This window comes from Staurois parvus, unplaced genomic scaffold (assembly GCF_062004578.1).
Source record: "Staurois parvus isolate SC_StPar_1 unplaced genomic scaffold, SC_StPar_1.0 ptg000647l, whole genome shotgun sequence".
Taxonomy (NCBI): domain Eukaryota; kingdom Metazoa; phylum Chordata; class Amphibia; order Anura; family Ranidae; genus Staurois; species Staurois parvus.
Window position 1 is genome coordinate 921,495 of NW_028318443.1, and position 18,845 is coordinate 940,339.

General features: G+C 45.2%; 1 protein-coding gene across 1 annotated transcript; it reads right to left on the reverse strand.

The window, feature by feature from the left end:
- Positions 1-3,783: 3,783 nt before the first annotated feature.
- Positions 3,784-17,532, reverse strand: LOC149448943 (extracellular calcium-sensing receptor-like). Its single transcript, XM_089694000.1, has 5 exons — positions 17,275-17,532; positions 16,366-17,181; positions 16,050-16,277; positions 4,773-4,896; positions 3,784-4,688 (listed from the first exon to the last, which is right to left on the reverse strand). Exons 1-5 carry the CDS (start codon positions 17,530-17,532, stop codon positions 3,784-3,786), a joined length of 2,331 nt encoding a protein of 776 aa, XP_089550126.1.
- Between the last annotated feature and the right edge of the window lie 1,313 nt (positions 17,533-18,845).

Below are 18,845 nucleotides of genomic sequence, written 5' to 3' on the forward strand. Positions count from 1 at the left end.
GGGAGGAAGGAAGGAAGGAGGAGGAGGAATGGAGTATAGAATAAGATAAGGGAGATAGGAGTGTAAGCAATGAAGGAATGCAGGATAAAAAGAAAGAGGAGATACACAGATGATAAGAGGGAAAAAAGAGAAATAAAGAATAATAGAGTAGGATAGATAGAGGGATCAATGAGAGAGCTTCAGAAGGCGATTAATGGCTTTTCAGGCAGAAAGTATCGCAGAGTCCCCAGCTCTCCATCCCTCGTTGTAGATTAGTGCTAAGTGCTGGCTTTTTTATATAGTGAACTGCCCAGGGAGGTATATTGCATCAATTGCATATTACATGTTTAATTCAAGAGGGACAGGGGAAACATTTAACACAGACTCATTAATCTCCAGCCTGGACCTCTGGGAGGAAAGGAAAGATGATGCTAACTGCGGTGGTGAGATCAGGACACAAAAAAAGATGTAATATAATATTTAAGATACAAAGTTGTAAAATGTGTATTAGAGGTAAATATCCATAGAATAATGATTTCTTTTATGTACAAGTTGAATATAAAAAAAAAAGCAGAAGATGGCGCAAGATGACACAAATGGCAACTAACTACCAACAATGGGTTCTTGTCCTATCCAAGAAGAAGTTGGTCAGGAGCTTGGATCATTTGGAATCAACAGTCAGCCACAGGGGCGGATTGACCATTTGGAAACTCGGGCACTGCCCGAGGGCCCAAGGTCAGTAAGGGGCCCCATGAGATGCCCATGGTACCTTTTTCATAGGCTTTTTTGAGTTTGGGCAAGGACACAGAGGCCCCATGATCCCCTATTGCTCAGGGGCCCCATGAGTTATCAGTCCGCCCCTGGTCAGCCAATCAGAAGCCTCCTTACACTTCTATAACCCAGAGTCTGCTGATAGTGTGTTATTGCCCATAGAGCCCTGCCAGGCTCTGGAAAGATTCTTACAATATTGTTGGGATCCACCACGCTGCCTGATTGACAACTGGCTCTGCCCCCAACACGTGTCTGAGAGCTGGAGCAAGCTGTGTTCTCCTCCTCTCCTGCCCAGGACTACAGTGACCACTGAAAGGGCAAAGAAGAGGGCAGTGAATGCTATGGGGCAATTGGAGAAGAAGAGGAGCAGAGAGCATCAGTGGGGGACCCGAGAAGCAGAGGTGAGGGGTCGCTCTGCACAAAACCATTGCACAGCAGGTAAGTGTAACACATTTTTTTATTTTAGGAAAAAAAATTAAGGTTTACAACCACTTACATGTTGCTATACATTAGGAGATTATTTTTTTTTTTAAATAAACATATCCAAACTACATAAAGTATATATTTAGTAAATGCATTTATTACACTAATCTCTGTGGTCAAATTCACATACAGGACCAGAGGTCATTGATACCTAAGATACTTGGTCTATATTTTGCATATAAGGTCATTTATTTATTTATTTTATTTATTTATTTCAGGTACTTATATATCACCGTCAATTTACGCAGCACTTTACATATATATTGTACATTCACATCAGTCCCTAACCCTCAAGGGGCGTACAATCTAAGGTATCATATAGTATAAGGCTTTTATTTGGTACACCATTTCAATAAAAAACCTGCTCTGTTTATTTCATTATAGGTTGACAAGAGACCAAAAAATGTAAAAAAACAAATAAACCTTTTGACTAACTTTTTATACTGTAATTGTATTTGACAAATAGTGTATAGAAGAGCATACTCTAATTGTATCTGATACTTGCAGTAATAAACCCATTTTGTCTGTTAATCCACCAGATTGTACAGTATATGATCACTGTGTCATACCACAGTGATTTCATGATTGTTTGCTGGTCACTGGGGACTAGAGTTGAAAGTGACAGCCAGGTCTCAGACCTACCCACTGCAGAGTAGTCTGTGGCTGGTGGCTCTCAAAGGAAAGATGCCGGCTGGTGGCTCTCAAAGAAAAATGCCTACTAATGTATTTTCAACATGGGACGTTGTGCTGAGGAACATTAATATGGGGATTTCAAGGGTTTAAAATGGAATACCTCTTTAATTATGGTAAATGTTGCTATGACGCAGACTGAAATATTCCAGTAGTAGTGAGGTGAAGGCCAGTATTTTTTTTTTAATTCAATAAGTGAGATTGCACATGACATTTGTAAGGCCACAACATTTGGCCAAGAGAAATGATTTCAGTATACTCTCACAGGACAAATGACATGCTCTCATATTCCACCACTGCCTGGAACCCCACAGAAAAACGTTTGAGCAGCACTATAGAGAGGGGAAGGGGAGTGAGAGGAGATGAGTGGTGCTAAGGAGAATGGAAGGGAAATGGGAGGGCGTGAGCAAAACTATGGTGAGGAGAAGACAGGGGATGAGAAGCTTTTTGGATAGAGGAAGGGAAAGGAGAAGGAGATGAGGGGAGGATATGAGTAACACTATGGGAAGCAGAGGAGGTGCAGATGAGCTGTACTATAGAGAGGGGAGGAGGATATGAGTGGTACTATAGAGAGAGGAGATGGAGGAGATGAGCGCCACTATGATAAGAGGAAGGGGGGGAAATTAACATCACTATGCATAGGGAAAGGAAGGGGGTGAGTGGCAGTATGGAGAGGGAGGAGATAACACTAATAGTGAGAGGAAGAGACCAGCAACACTGTAGGAAGGGGAGGTGGAGTTGAGTAAGCACCACTATGCCAATGGGAGGTGGAGGAAAGGAGTGCAACTATGGAGAGTAAAGAAAGAAAAGATAAGCTATGCTATGGTGGGGGGAGGAGAAAAATTGTGAATGGGTGGGAGTGGAGACAAGTGGTGTTCTAAATATGGTCAAAAATGGACTTAAAATTTCATCTGTAGCTCCAATACTACAAGCCTTTAGGCTAAGTCTAGATGTGCTGATACCTCTGACAAGCAATCTGCAGGGGATCAGTTTTTAGAGGCATTTGAAATGCCACACCATGGTGCTGCAACCAACTGCATTACACAATTTCAGGGCAGCTGCGGTGTGGTCCTTGGGGAAACACTTTCAGGGGCATTTGCCAGGTGGTGAGGAGGTGACATGTCTCTACCTCACTGCCTTCTTTAACCTTGTAAATGCCATACAACAGCACCGCAACTGCATGCCTTACATACAGTTGCAGGGTGGTCACGGCGCAGACACTGTGGAACAAATCATCCTCACAAACACACAAGAGAAGCACTAAAGTGAATCAAATTGAGCCTTAGCACTCTGCCAGGGCCCTTTTCTTGTGTGCCTGCTTTGTGTTTACATTAGAGATTAAAAAGGCTGAAAGGCTGTCAAGTCACTTCTGGGATGGGGAGCAAAATGAGCAAAGTGTTAGTAAAATGAAAGTGAAAGTGCTTTTTAAATTTAGGGAATACATTTCTATACAGTTCCTGCAATTACTGAGGTCACTGAGGGCTTCTTATAAAGCTCACTTACTGCTTGTTTAAAATGTAAACCTTGAAATGTCCATAGCAAGGCCACAACTTTTCTTTAAGACTTGCTCTTTATTCAGTGGATTGTAGTTTTCCTCATTATTAAAGTAAGACTACAGAAGGTAGTCATGATAAAAAGTGACCCTGCTATTCTAAACTATATTTGAGGATACACATGAAGAAATGAAAATAAAATTCTGAAGGATAAGCAAAATTCCTTTAATATCAATAGATTGTTTTCCTACAGGACACCGATTACTTTTTATTTCAGCAAAAGTTGTGTCCTACATTAAGGAGCATCTCCACAATTACTGTACATAACTGCAGTGCTGTATGAAATGACTGTCTTTATTTTTAGATTTTAACCATAGTTTTTCCTCATCAGATATTCTTTTGAGTTTATATTAGGTCGAAACAATATGATGAAACATTTTGGAAGAAAAATACAAACCACTAGGGCCCAGCTGGAGGATAAGATGGCAAAGATCTCTGTGGCCACAATGTACTTCCCCTGTGAGCTGAGAGACGCTGGGATGTAGGTTATCCAAACACTAAGGAAAGCCAACATGCTGAAGGTGATGAACTTGGCCTCATTAAAGCTGTCAGGTAATCTTCTGGCCAAGAAGGCAATAATTAAACTGATGGTGGCAAGGAGTCCAAGATAACCCAACATGAACCAAAATGCAATAGCAGAACCTTCATTGCAGCTCAAAATAATCACGATTGCCTGAGTATGAGTGTCGTACTCTGGGAAAGGAGGTGAAGAAGAAAGCCAAGTCACACAGATTGATACTTGAATTAGTAAACATAGAATAATGAATGAGTAGGACATTCTTATTCCTGTAAATTTTCTTAATTGGGTTCCAGGCTTGGTGGCTTTGAAGGCAATGACAACTGTAATAGTTTTGGCTAGAACACAAGAAACACACAGAGAAAAGACCAAACCAAACATAACCTGGCGAAGAAGGCACTTTTCTGGTTGTGGGTATCCAATGAACATCAAAGAGCAAAGGAAACAGAGGCACAATGATATGAGTAGAAGACAGCTTAGAGACCAGTTGTTGGCTCGTACTATCGGTGTACCCTTGTAATAAATGAAAACTCCCAAAATTCCAAGCGGGACAACAGAGGAGAATATAGCAATGCTAGCCAGGATAATGCCAAGTACTTCATTGTAGCTGAGGAACTCAACGGCCCTTGGCACGCATGCATCTTGTTGTATATTGGAGCACATATCCCAGGGGCAAGGGAGGCACCTGACAGCATCTACCAAAGAAAGTTGGTATAAATATTGTCAAAATTTACAGCTTTGGCATTGTATGAAGACACACAACTAGTACTTTAGATCACCTGTTTCATTGGAAATCTCTCGTTGAGGGCATGGCACACACTGGAAACAGCAGATGGGCTTTCCAGGAATGGTCACTTTTACAAATCCCGGAGGGCAGCTAGAGCTGCACCTAGAAGGTGGAACCTAAATAAGAATAAATAAAATAAGTGATAGAGTAGATATGAGATATTTCTGTATGTCTATTATAAGTGCTGTTTACATTGCACGGGACATATTGCGACTGTTAAAGTCAGGAAGTCCATGTAAATTACCGGTACAGGTATACCTCTGTTTACGAACGCCTCGGTTAACGTAATTTTGGTTTACGAATGAAAATCCATTGAAAATAATGCCTCGATTTACAAATTTTTTTTCGCAATACGAAGCAAGTTTCCCAAGGATGCATTGCACCTGGGAGGTTTATAGCGCAGGCCCCATGCCTTTGAAGTGCACTTTATAAAGAGTTTTGAACAGATAAGACCTTTTTTTATTTTTTTCTGACCTATTTGATTTTCAAAGCATTTACAAATTTGTTTCGCAAAACGAAGCAAGTTTCCCCAGAATGAATTGCGCCTGGGAGGTTTATAGCGCCACCCCCATACATGCTGGAGTCTGTAGGTAGCACGTGGCGTAGAGTGTGGCGGTGTTGGAGCGGTTTTTGCATCAAGTTTTGGAGCCATTCTGGAAATGTTTAATCATGTCCCTGTACAGTATTTATGCCTTTAATGTGCACTTTATAAAGAGTTTTGAACAGATAAAATATTTTTTTTTAACTTTTTTCTGACCTCCGGAATGGATTAATTGGTTTTCAATGCATTCCTATGTACATTACAAAGGGGGACAGAACATGTGACAGAACAATACCAATACAATGCAAAACATGAGGGGATCGAGGGCCCTGCTCTTTCGAGCTTACAATCTAGAAGGGACGGGATAGTGGTACAGGAGGAGATAGCTGTGGGGGATGGAGTGGTAGGAAGAGTGGAGGTCGGTCGGTCAAGTTAGCAGGGGGTAGGCTTCCCTGAAGAGATGGGTTTTCAGGGTGCACCTAAAGGAGAGGGGAGTTTGTGATAATCTGATGGGTTGGGGAAGGGAGTTCCAGAGGATGGGTGACACCCTGGAGAAGTCCTGGAGGAGGGCATGGGAGGAGGAGACCAGGGAACTAGAGAGAAGGAGGTCTGTGAGGAGCGGAGTGTGCGTGCTGGGCAGTACTTGGATATTAGGTCGGTGATGTAGTTCGGGGCAGTATGGTGGACAGCTTTGTACGTCACTGTTAGGATTTTAAATTTGATCCGTTGCGCAATCGGAAGCCAGTGGAGGGATTGGCAGAGGGGGGTGGCAGAAACGGAGCGGTTGGAAAGGTGAATGAGTCTGGCAGCCGTATTCAGGATCGACTGAAGCGGGGATAGCCAGCGGCGAGGCAGGCCAGTGAGGAGGGAGTTGCAGTAGTCGAGTCGTGATATGATGAGGGAGTGGATGAGCTGTTTAGTGGTTTCTGGGGTTAGGAACGTGCGGATTTTGGCGATGTTGCGGAGGTGGAGTCTGCACGAGTTTGTTAAAGATTGGACTTGGGGCTGGAAGGATAGGTTGGAGTCCAGAATGACACCAAGTACTCTGGCCTGCAGGGCGGGTTTGATATTGGCGTTGTTGGATGTGATGGAGAAGTCAATGGGGGGTGGGGTTCGGGCTGGGGGGAAGACAAGAAACTCGGTTTTGGAGAGATTCAGTTTAAGGAAGTGGAGCGACATCCAGTCTGATATGTCGCTCAGTAGCTGTGTGATTTGGGCAGAGACCGAGGGGGTGAGGTGGGGGGTTGAGAGATAGATTTGTGTGTCGTCGGCATAGAGGTGGTAGTTGAAGCCGTGAGAGTGTATGAGTTGGCCAAGGGAGGAGGTGTAGATGGAGAAGAGAAGGGGCCCAAGGACAGAGCCTTGAGGGACCCCAACAGAGAGGGGGAGTGAGGGGGAGGTGGTAGCATTATAGGTAACGCTGAAAGAGCGTTGTGACAGGTAGGATGAGAGCCAGGAGAGAGCAGCATCTCTGAGGCCGAGGGAGTGTAGTATTTTGAGGAGGAGGGGGTGGTCAACTGTGTTGAAGGCCGCAGAGAGGTCAAGGAGTAGGAGCACTGAATAGTGGCCATTAGCTTTGGCGGTAAGAAGGTCGTTGGAGAGTTTGAGTAAGGGGGTTTCGGTGGAGTGTAGGGGACGGAAGCCAGACTGTAGGGGATCGAGGAGGTTGTTGTCGTTGAGGTGAGAGCATAGGCGGGTGTAGACGAGGCGCTTGAGGAGTTTAGATGTAAGTGGGAGCAGGGAGATGGGCCTGAGGTTGTTCAGGTCATTGGGGTCCAGGGAGGGCTTTTTAAGTATGGGGGTGATGTGTGCATGCTTCAGTGGGGAGGGGAAAGTGCCGGAGAAGAGGGAGAGATTAAAGATGTGGGTGAGGAAGCGTAGGATGGAGGGGGAGGGAGGTCGTAGGAATTGTGAGGGGATAGGGTCAAGGGGGCAGGTGGTGAGGCGGGCATCAGAGAGGATCTTAGAGACTTCCTCGATGGTAGTAAGGTCAAAGGTGTGGAGTGTTGGGGGAGCTTCAATATGAGGAATGTAGGGTGGGGTGGAAGTGGAGGTCAGAGCAGTGATGGGGCCGTGGGAGAGGGGTGATGAGGGGGTAGCTGAGTGAGGGGGAACGGGGTTGGAGGGAGTTTGAGCAGTGACGAAGTCCCTGCGGGTAATGTCGAGGGGGAGGGAGGATGAGGGGGTAGCTGTGTGAGAGGGGACGGGTTGAGAGGGCGTGTGAGTTGTGGCAATGTCCTTGCGAATTGTGTCAATCTTGTTTTTGAAGTGATTGGCAATCTCAAGGGCGGTGAGTGAGGTGCTGGGTGGAGGTGGGGGTGGAGAGAGTAGAGAGTTGAAGGTGGAGAAGAGTCGGCGAGGGTTGGAGGAGAGGGTCTTGATGAGGGTCAGGAAGTAGGCTTGTTTGGCAGCGTGGAGGGAGGAGGTGTAGGTGTGGAAGGCAGATTTGTAGCGGGTGAAGGCTTGTTGGGATTTTGTTTTGCGCCATAGTCGCTCCAGGGCACGACTGTGTCGTTTGAGGGTTTTGGTGTGATCAGTCTGCCAGGGCTGGAGTGGTCGGGGTCTGATGTTGCGTGTGGTTAAAGGCGCTAGTGAGTCAAGGGCTGCTGACAGCGCGTTGTTGTAGGCAGTCATAGCCAAGTCGGGGCAGGACAGGGGGAGGATGCTGTCATGGAGTTGATCAGCTGCAGAGTGGAGGGAGGCAGGGTTAAGGTTACGGAGGTTTGGCTGGTGGTAGTGTGACATTTGGAGGGGTAGGCGTTGGAGGACGAGGAGATAGAGAAGGTAATCAGGTTGTGGTCAGAGAGAGGAAAGGGGGTGTTAGTGAGGTTGTGGGGAGCGCAGTGGTTGGAGAAGACAAGATCAAGAATATTACCGTCGGAGTGGGTGGTGGATTGTATGCACTGTGCAAGTGCAAAGGAGGAGGTTAAGTGGAGGAGACGGGCTGTGTCTGGGTTGTCGAGGTTGACAGGGATGTTGAAATCCCCAAGGATGATGGTGGGTAGCTCAGAGGAGAGGAAGAAGGGTAGCCAGGAGGAAAAGTCATCCAGGAAGCGGGGTATGGATCCAGGAGGCCGGTATATCACAGCAATCTTCAGGGGGGTTGGGGAGAATAGTCTGATGCAGTGGGCCTCGAAGGAGGAGAAGGATAGGGAGGGGGGGTTTGGGAGGACTCGGAAGGTGCTCTGCGGTGACAGGAGCAGACCAACCCCACCACCTTTACGACCGTTAGGTCTGGGTGAGTGGGTCCAGGTGAGACCTCCATAGGAGAGTGCAGCAGGGGAGGTAGAGTCAGTGGGCTGGATCCAGGTTTCCGTGATCGCTAGGAGGTTGAGGGAGCGGGAAACAAAGAGGTCGTGGATGGCGGTGAGCTTGTTGCACACCGATCGGGCGTTCAGGAGTGCACATGAAAACGGGGGGGGAGGTTTTAGGGAGCAGGGGGACAGATACTAGGTTGCGGGGGTTGTGGTAGGACGTGGAGGCAGGAGGGTGTTGTGCGGGTGAGGGAGGTGATGGAGGGCCAGGATTCGGGGAGATGTCCAATGTAACGGAACCGGAACCCAGACCGCACCGAGTTTTTCCGTTATAGCACAGCTTCCCCTGTCCGAACACCATCCACGGACCACACCCTGAAATCCTATATTCACTATATCCTGATCACTATATTGGTGTCACTGGGGATGTCAGTGACACCGTCAGTTCCCCTCCAGTGTCAGAATGCCTGCCGCAGTCCCGCTATAAGTCGCTGATCGCTGCCATTACTAGTAAAAAAAAAAATAATTCCAGTATATATACCACCATTTGTAAATGCTATAACTTTCACGTAAACCAATTAATTTACACGTATTGGGATTTTTTTTAGCAAAGACATGGAGCAGAATACATTTTGGCCTAAATTTATGATGAAATTTGAATTTTAAAAATATTTTACTGGACATGTTTAATAGCAAAAAGTCAAAAATATTGTTTTTTTCTCAAAATTGTCTTTTTTGTTTATAGCGCAAAAAATAAAAAACCGTACAGGTGATCAAATGCCACCAAAAAATAGAAATTTGTGAGAAAAAAAGGATGTAAGTTTCATTTGGGTGCAGTGTTGCATGACCGCGCAATTGTCAGTTAAAGTAAAGCAGCACCATATCGCAAAAAAATAACCTGGTCAGGAAGGGGGGGAAATCCTCTGGAGGGCAAGGGGTTAATGATACTAGAGTTGTGTTATCTTCACATGTACAAAAATGTTTCTATGTTTAATTTGCCTCACATTCCTAAAGGGGTTCTTTCCCATTCCCATGCCCTATAGCCAGGGGCGAACTGACAACTCATGGGGCCCCCGGGCAATAGGGGATCATGGGGCCCCTGTGTCCTTGCCCAAACTCAAAAAAGCCTATGAAAAAGGTACCAGGGGCATCTCATGGGGCCCCCTACTGACCCCGGGTCCTCGGGCAGTGTCCAGGTTTCCAAATAGTCAGTCCGCCCCTGTCCATAGCAGCCACATGGGCTGTTATGGTTATTGTTACACCACTGATTCCCATAGTTTTTTGTGTCGTATCAGCACAGTATGTGCTATTTTTCTCTTTGGAAAACAGACTGGGAGAACAATATCTACCCGAAGTAGGGGCACTGCGAGAGACTGTTTTCAGTCCTTCACAGAGCCTTTGAAGAACCTTCTCAAGTCTTGCTTTGTGTTCTTCCAAAGCCTTCCTGAAAATGATGATGTCATCCTGCCACATCATCCTACATTCCAACAGCTGATAGAGCGCACAGTGGGAGACATGAACCTAATTGAGGTCTTGGATGACATCATTGTTTTCAGGAAGGCTTTGGAAGAACACGAAGCAAGACTTGAAAACGTTCTTCAAAGGGGATGTATGGGATGTACGGGATGTATGGGAATGTACGGGGATGTACGGGATGTACGGGATGTATGGAATGTATGGGATGTGGGGGATATATGGGGATGTATGGGATGTACGGGATGAGGGGGATGTACGGGATGTGGGGGATGTATGGTATGTGGGGGATGTATGGGATGTATGGGATGTACGGGATGTATGGGGATGTACGGGATGTGGGGGATGTACGGGGTGTATGGGGGATGTAAGGGATGTACGGGATGTATGGTGTGTACAGGATGTATGGGATTTATGGGGATTTATGGGATGTGGGGAATGTACGGGATGTATGGGATGTACGGGATGTATGGGATGTATGGGATGTGGGGGACATACGGGGTGTATGGGATGTAGGGGATGTATGGTGTGTACAGGATGTATGGGATTTATGGGGATGTACGGGATGTATGGGATGTGGGGGATGTACGGGGTGTGGGATGTACGGGATGTATGGGGATGTACGGGATGTATGGGATGTGGGGGATGTACGGGGTGTATGGGATGTACGGGATGTGGGTGATGTACAGGGTGTATGGGATGCATGGTGTGTACAGGATGTATGGGATTTATGGGGATGTATGGGATGTGGGGGGTGTATGGGATGTACGGGATGTATGGGATTTATGGGGATGTACGGGATGTATGGGATGTACGGGATGTACGGCGTGTACACTCAAGCAGATATACTGACAGGAAGCTTCAATGAACTACCATGACGCTCCACAGCACCGTGGTAGTTCACTGAAAACTACAAGCTTCTACAGCTGTCGGGACTTGCAGTTCATTTATTCACGGAATGAGTGATGCACCTGTGTGGGCAGAGCTGGATAGTACGGGGACACTTCTACGGGGAGTACTATCTGTCAGCGGGAGGGGGGTGATGGGCTTGGCTGCAACTATAGGAACATGTTACATGTTCCACCCTAAAAATGGGTGGAACACGTAACATGTTCCAAAGGTGAACTTATCCTTTAACCATGAATCTGATGTCTCATAATTTTATAAGTGAAAATGGGGCTATTTGGTAAAGATGATTGTTACCAATGTTTTTGCTGCTGTTTATTATGTGATCACACCGATTAATTATTTTCCATGTACACCTGTGTAGACTTGCTCCCCACATTGTATATCTCCTGTGTTTGTCTTTGCATAGTCGTTTTATCATGTGTACATGTGAAATGGTATATTTCCCTTTTATTTTCTTTATATTTCTTTACATATTTTCTTCACGTGTTTTATATGTGTTATTTTTTCTGTTGGTGAAGTTTCATGGATACGATCTCTACCCAGATTGTGGTGAGTGAGACACAGCTGATTCAGTTGATTCTTGGTGGCTGTGCCTCATTTACCCTACACTGGTTTTGTAATTAAGGCTGGCCATACATTATTCAATGTTCCTTAGAAAATTGCTTTAGATTTACCAAAAAACATATAATAAAAAAACCATATAATATGAGGTCAAACCTAAACACTTTCAATTATATCCAATTAAGCAGTCCTTTGCACAACATAGTTGAAGGTAAATCTAAAGGTAATTGGGCAGAAATTGAACAGAAAATTGTATAATGTATGGCCAGTGTAGGGTTTGACAGATATGACTGCACTTATATCCCTTATATAACTCTGTGTTTATTAATGTAATTGTGACTATGATGTTGGCATGAAACGCGTTAGTTTTTGTGCTATTTTCCCTCGTGTACTGCACCGTAGTGTTTCTATGTGGACTTTAACATAATAAAGGTGAATTTATGGATGTGTGGCCAGCTGGACCTTTTCTCTTACATCATGATCCTTGCAACAAACAGGGCCAGCACCTGCTAGCATGCAGTGGAGGTGGGTTAGGTTAAGACCAACCTTGAGCAGAGTCCACTTCTTAACCTCAGAGAACAACTTGCTGAGATGAAGAAGTCGGGGGTCATTCGAGAATCCAGGAGTCCTTACACTTCTCCTATAGTAGTAGTGAGGAAGACAAATGGGACCCTACAAATGTGTGTTGACTACAGAACTCTGAACAGAAGAACCATTACTGATCAGTACACCACTCCTCATATCAAAGATGCCCTTCAATGTCTTTCAGGGGTGAAATGGTTCAGAGTTCAGAGACAGAGTTCATCTGCCCATTAGGGTTCTTTGAGTACAGGACTATCAGGGGCCACATTGCAACGGCTGTTAGAACGCACAGTGGGAGACATGAACCTAATTGAGGTCTTGGATGACATCATCGTTTTCAGGAAGGCTTTGGAAGAACACGAAGCAAGACTTGAGAAGGTTCTTCAAAGGCTCCATGAAGGACTGAAATTGTCATTGGAGAAATATCAGTTCTATCAAACTTTTGTCACCTACCTAGGGCATGTCGTTTCAGCAGAAGAGATTGCTACTAACCCAATTACTAACTAAGAAGTTGGAGGTGGTTACCACATGACCCAGACCAAGAACAGTCACATAATTGAGGTCTTTCTTAGGGTTCTGCTCCTATTATTGGAGATTTGTGGTGAATTTAGCAGGTTGCCCACCCACTCAATGAGTTACTACAGAGTGATGAAGGGATAGGCGAAGGTGAGAATTTCAAGGTGGTTCAAGTGAGGTGAGGAGCCAGCGAAGCTGGGTCCCACCTAGATGGCTACACATAACATGTGGGCCTTTATATTGGAATACTAGCCACTAGTCTCAACTCTACATTGTTCATTGGTCATCCTTACTTACCAAAATGACCACCTAACCTGAGTGCTACAAAGATCTAGCATGTCAGAAGGAAAAGTCCGTAAGCAACACATCAAACAGTAAACCCATGTGAATGATTAAATGGCAGCTCGGGCTCTGACCAGGCCATGCCCCAACATGTTTATGTCAGGAATGGACTCGCCAATGGTGGTGGGACTCACCTGCCTTGTGGGCTGCAGTACCAAGGCTGGCCAGCGGGTGCTCTCAGCAGCCAGAATCTTACTCCTGCAATCAGGCCATCACCTGAGGCTGATTGCAGGAGGTGTATTTAAGCAGGACCAGGCCTGTGATCAGTGCCTTGGTGTATGTTTCCCATGAGCCCCTGTACCCTGGCTGCTTCCTGCCTGATCCTGCTTCGTTCCTGACTCTGAATGAACTCCGCCTGTCCTGACCTCGGCTATTCCTGACCACTCTTCTGCTCGCTCCTGGTACCCTGTTTGCCTGTTTGCTACCGACCCAGCCTGCCCGACTACGTTTGATTTGTATATATGGTTATCTGTTGGAGGTTGGGTTGTTTGCACTGTGTTATGTTTACCTTGCACTGTGTTTGTGTTGTTTAGTCTTTAATAAATTGTCTTGTTTACTCTATACCTGAAGCCTGCGTTTCCCTGTGTCAGTCCACACATCTCTGGTCATACCCGGAGCCCTGACAAAAAGGTTCAAGATTTGCAGTCCTAGTGAGTTTTTGTGCAGATATGTCTGGGAGTTTTTTTTAAAACCATAATACACTGCAAGGCATTTGAGCTATGGTGAGAAGGTTTAGAAGGGCCAATAAGGGGGCTTTTAGATAACCTGCCACTCTCACAATAGAAGGGGTGAGGGCACAGAGCAGCCATAGTGTCAATGAAGTTGAACCTGTTAAGGAAAGCATAGAGAAAGGTAATACACTGCTAAATGGATTTAGTGTCAGTTAAGAAACTGTACCTATACTGCAATTCTGATTACTAACTCTTTTGGCAATCAACAGCTTTACTGCCTTATTGTCCTTTATGTTGGAAAGCTTTTTTTCGTTTATTATTTTTAACCACTTGCCTACCGGGAACTTTTACCCCCTCCCTGCCCAGGCCAATTTTCAGCTTTCAGTGCTGTCGCACTTTGAATGACAATTGCCCGGTCATGCAACACTGTACCCATATAACATTTTTATCATTTTTTTTCTCACAAATAGAGCCTTTGTTTGGTGGTATTCAATCACCACTGAGTGTTCTATTTTTTAATAAACTAAAAAAGAGCAAACATTTTGAAACACAAAATCAGTGTCCTGATTATCAGTTCAGTTGTCTGCTTTGAAGGTTACTGGTTACCGGCAGTCCTTTCCTCACACTGTGACAGCGTGAGGAAAGTACTACAAACTGCAAATGTATTTACATAGTGGTCAGCTGTGATTGGACAAAGCTGATCACATGACAAAAGACCGCTGTGATTGGACTTTTAACATGTCATGTGATCAGAGGCCAAAGGCCACAGTGATCATGGACAGCGCCGGGGTGTGCACCGCTGGGGGTGCACAAGGGGATAGAGCGTGTTTTGGGAGGATGTCATATGATGCCCTCCCAGAACTGGCCTACCGCATTGTAGCTGTCATTCAGCTATAGCGTGGTAGTAAAGTGGTTAATTTGAGGTCAACTCTCAGAGCAGGAGGCAAAGATGCCACTTGTTCCAAAATACTGAACATACCAGTAATAGATTCAGACTGACAGACAGAGTTTCAGACTGACAGGTAGCAGAATCCTGGAGGTACCTAGGTAGGTAGAATAATACTGTCGGAAATCACCTCCACGATGGGCTTGGCGCAGGCGCAGTGCACCGCCCTGTGCAGGAACGCGGGCACTGGGACCTTGCCGATCGCAACGAACGAGTTTGCGCATGCGCAGTAGGGACCGCAGGCGCGTGGCACCAATGACAGCGCAGGGCGGGATATTTAAATGGCCCTGAGCTGTCATTCAGTGCCTTCTGGTCTTCCCTGTATCCTGTACCTGCGAACCTGTGATTTGTAAGTTGCTGACCTGGATTGTGCTCTGACCTTGCTATATTCTCCTGCCCAGACCCTTGCTTTGCCTGACCTCTCTCTTGGATGCCTCCTATTGGATCTGACCTGCTGTTACTGACCTGGCGTGTGACCCAACTATTCTTTGCCCGCTGCCTTGTACCGTACCGTCCTCTCTGTTACCGACCCGGCCTGTCTGACTTCGCACCTGCTCAGCCATCCATTCATCCGTCCCTCCCAGTGGGGTCTTCAGACCTCCTCATATCAGGCTCTCCCCCGTGGGAGCCCTCGGCGTATACCACTACCACTGACGGGTTTACCCAGTAGCCACGACCTGGTCTCGGGGTGCTCTAAGTCCATCCCCACCATCAGGGGCCCTGGTGAACAAGCACCTTGGGACTTAGATTCCGTGCTCTGGGAACGCCTATTCAGTGGAGTGCTAGTGGTACCGCCGGGTGGTCCCTTACAAATACGCATATGTGCGCAAGTGGCATATGCTACGCATTCCAAAAATTATACCAAAGATAAAATGGAGGGGCTGGTGGCACTGGCAGTAAAGGTAAGGATGCTCAGGAAAAGGCAGGAGCAGATAAAGAAGGAGCATAAGCCACTGGGAAACTAAACTGCCAAACATATCAATGAAATTTGGATTTGATATTAGATATCTGAATCAGGGGCGAACTGACCATTTGGAAACTCGGGCACTGCCCGAGGGCCCGGGGTCAGTAGGGGGCCCCATGAGATGCCCCTGGTACCTTTTTCATAGGCTTTTTTGAGTTTGGGCAAGGACACAGGGGCCCCATGATCCCCTATTGCCCGGGGGCCCCATGAGTTGTCAGTCCGCCCCTGATCTGAATGTTTATAATGTGGTTCAATTCTAAGAAGACTGAATTTTGGGATCATGTCTACTGATCACTGCAGCTGTTGCTTCATTGTCCAAACTGCTGGTTGGGTTTCTGCTTTTTACCAAGGTTTCCTACCACTGCAGAAAGGGTCAGGGACTTGGCTTTTAATGTTGATGTTGACATCACAAAACTGTCTGCATACGATTTCAGTGCTATTCACTGGCTAAACATTTTCCATATTTATCATTGTATTTATCTTGCAAACTTTAATTCACTGGAATCATACCTTTGTACTATTATCAACCCATACAAGGGCAGCAGTGTCTACTCTCATAATCATCCCATCTGCAGAGCTTGAGTCATAACTTCCTACTACAACCTGCTGCAAGGAGCCAGTAGAGGTGGGCTGCCAGTTCACAATATGATACAGGGCTGGAGGATCCCCGTTGTCATCAAAAAATATGGATGTCTTGTCTTTGGTCTGAATCTTTGTTGATTTAATATAATGAAGGAGCTGAAAAGCAATAGTCAAAGATGGTTGATTTAAACAAGAAAAAATCCACATAATCAAGTGTTACAGGCACAATAAAAGAGTAACTTACTTGCCAAGGGTCAAATGACAAAATGTTTGCACATCTATTATGAAATGGGCCTTTTCCTGGCTGGCAGTGAAGCAGACTGTGCAAGGCCCATGCAAATGCATAAACAGAAGTGTAGACATTGAAGGTTATTCCAAAATCAACTTTCAGCATTGACTTCCCCAGATTTTCTTCTCCAGTACAGTCATGTGCTGTTTTGTTACTTGTCCCATCTAAATTCAGGTTGTCAGTCCACCTGCAAGAAAATATTTGCTCCCAAAAGTCTTGCAGAGAAGAATCATTTGGAGCTTTTGATGGGTGCAAGCTGTAAAGGTACTCCATGAACCCTGGCATCTGCCCTCCATTGTTAGCAAACCCAAGAGTGCCCACCAAGATTTGCTGATACTTTTCTTTAGAAAGAAGAGCAGAGGTTGACCACGATTCACTGGCTATCCAAATTCTACCAGTCACATTCTGTTTTGTCAACTCTTCAACAACAGGGAAAAAATCCACATTAGAGGATACCACTACCACAACCTTAGCTGTTGAGTTCTTGATAACTTTAACAATGTGAGGAGCATTCTTGTTGGGCTGACTGATCACAATTGTCTCTGTAAAGGCTTCACAAACACCAGCTTTAATTAATTCTTGCTTTGCCACTTGAAGACCCATTTGTCCATAGTCATTATCACTGGCTAGAAACCCAACCCATGACCAACCAAAATACAAAACTACTTCAGCAAGTCCTCGGGACTGAAATGCATCACTAGGCATGGTGCGAAAGAAAGAAGGGAAGATTTTTCTGTTGCTGAGAGTTGGACTGCTTGCAAAGAAACTTATCTGCGGATAAATTATAACAGTGACCCTATTAGGTTGGATAGTTTCTAATACTCATGAACAACAATCAATTTTAAGCAAAGTATTTTCTTTTACCTGTGGATATCTATAAAGTCCTAAGATTTGGGCCATCATGATGGAGCCTGTGGACCCAGAATCACCAACAATACCAACAAAAGTTCCTTTTCTTCTACACCGATAATTTGGAGAACTTTCCTTTTCTCCAGATAGCATCCACAATGTTCCTCCCGTGACCCGTCTAAGTGTTGAACAAGAATAAAGAATCTGGTACCCCAGGGTGATATTGGGAAGGAGGTCTGGGTTATTGTTGATCTCTTCTATGGCAAATATCATGGCTTGCATTCTCTGGTATTTTTGAGGGTCAAGCCTAATGAATTGTAGTAAAAATTAAAAAAGTTATGTTTTTTTTTTGCATGCATTGCTAAAAATACTGCATTTGCATAGTTGGCTGAGACACTCTTGGAGGTGTGCTGGATGCTGAAAATTCATCAGCTATCTAATCTCTTGAAGAGAGCAACATTTGTAAAGGACTACACTGGCAACTAAATCTCTTAGCTACAGTGGGGATCGAAAGTTTGGGCACCCCAGCTAAAAATTTGTATTAATGTGCATAAAGAAGCCAAGGAAAGATGGAAAAATCTCTGTCCAACTGTTAAGCATGGGGTTGGATCAATCATGCTTTGGAGTTGTGTTGCAGCCAGTGGCACAGGGAACATCTCACGAGTAGAAGGAAAAATGGATTCAATAAAATTTCAGCAAATTTTGAATGGTAACTTGATGCCATCTGTGAAAAGGCTGAAGTTAAAGAGAGGATGGCTTCTACAAATGGATAATGATCCTAAACACACCTCGAAATCCACCGGGGAATACATCAAGAGGCGTAAACTGAAGGTTTTGCCATGGCCTTCACAATCTCCTGACCTCAACATAATTGAAAATCTATGGATAGACCTTAAAAGAGCAGTGCGTGACAGACAGCCCAGAAATCTCAAAGAACTGGAAGACTTTTGTAAGGAAGAATGGGCAAAGATACCTCAAACAAGAATTGAAAGACTCTTGGGTGGCTACAAAAAGTGTTTACAAGCTGTGATACTTGCCAAAGGGGGCAGTACAAGATATTAACTCTGCAGGGTGCCCAAACTTTTGCAGACGCCATTTTTTTGTTTTCTGTTATTTTGAAAGTGTAAATGATGGAAATAAAATCTAACTTGTTGACATATTATAAGAATGTCTAATCTGTAATTTGATGCCTTTTGGAGATTTTTCCATCTTTCCTTGGCTTCTTTATGCACATTAATACAAATTTTTAGCTGGGGTGCCCAAACTTTCGATCCCCACTATATGTCTACTGCTGCTCAAGGTGGAGAGACTCACAATCTCCAAGCACAACTCCTCCTGTAGGTGCTAGCCCAGCTCGTGTGCTGCATAGATGAGAACAAAGGATGTCTAATTGGCTGCACTCCAAACAATCCACTTTATTGAACCAAGATAAAACCAATACAGACAGTGGAAATACAGTGGGGGACTGGCAGGTAAACGCGTTTCACGATAAAGACAGCGCTTATTCATTACCACCACCATTGGGGTAATAAATAAGCTTTGTCTTTAGCATGAAACGCGTTTACCTTCCAGTCCCCCACGGTATT

Coding starts and splice junctions, on each gene's coding strand:
- LOC149448943 (XM_089694000.1), bottom strand. CDS start 17,532: ATGATATTTGCCATAGAAGAGATCAACAATAACCCAGACCTCCTTCCC. Junction 4,897..16,049: donor GGGTTGATAATAGTACAAAG/GTATGATTCCAG, acceptor ATTCTTATTTAG/GTTCCACCTTCTAGGTGCAG. Junction 4,689..4,772: donor AGAGATTTCCAATGAAACAG/GTGATCTAAAGT, acceptor TTTCTTTGGTAG/ATGCTGTCAGGTGCCTCCCT.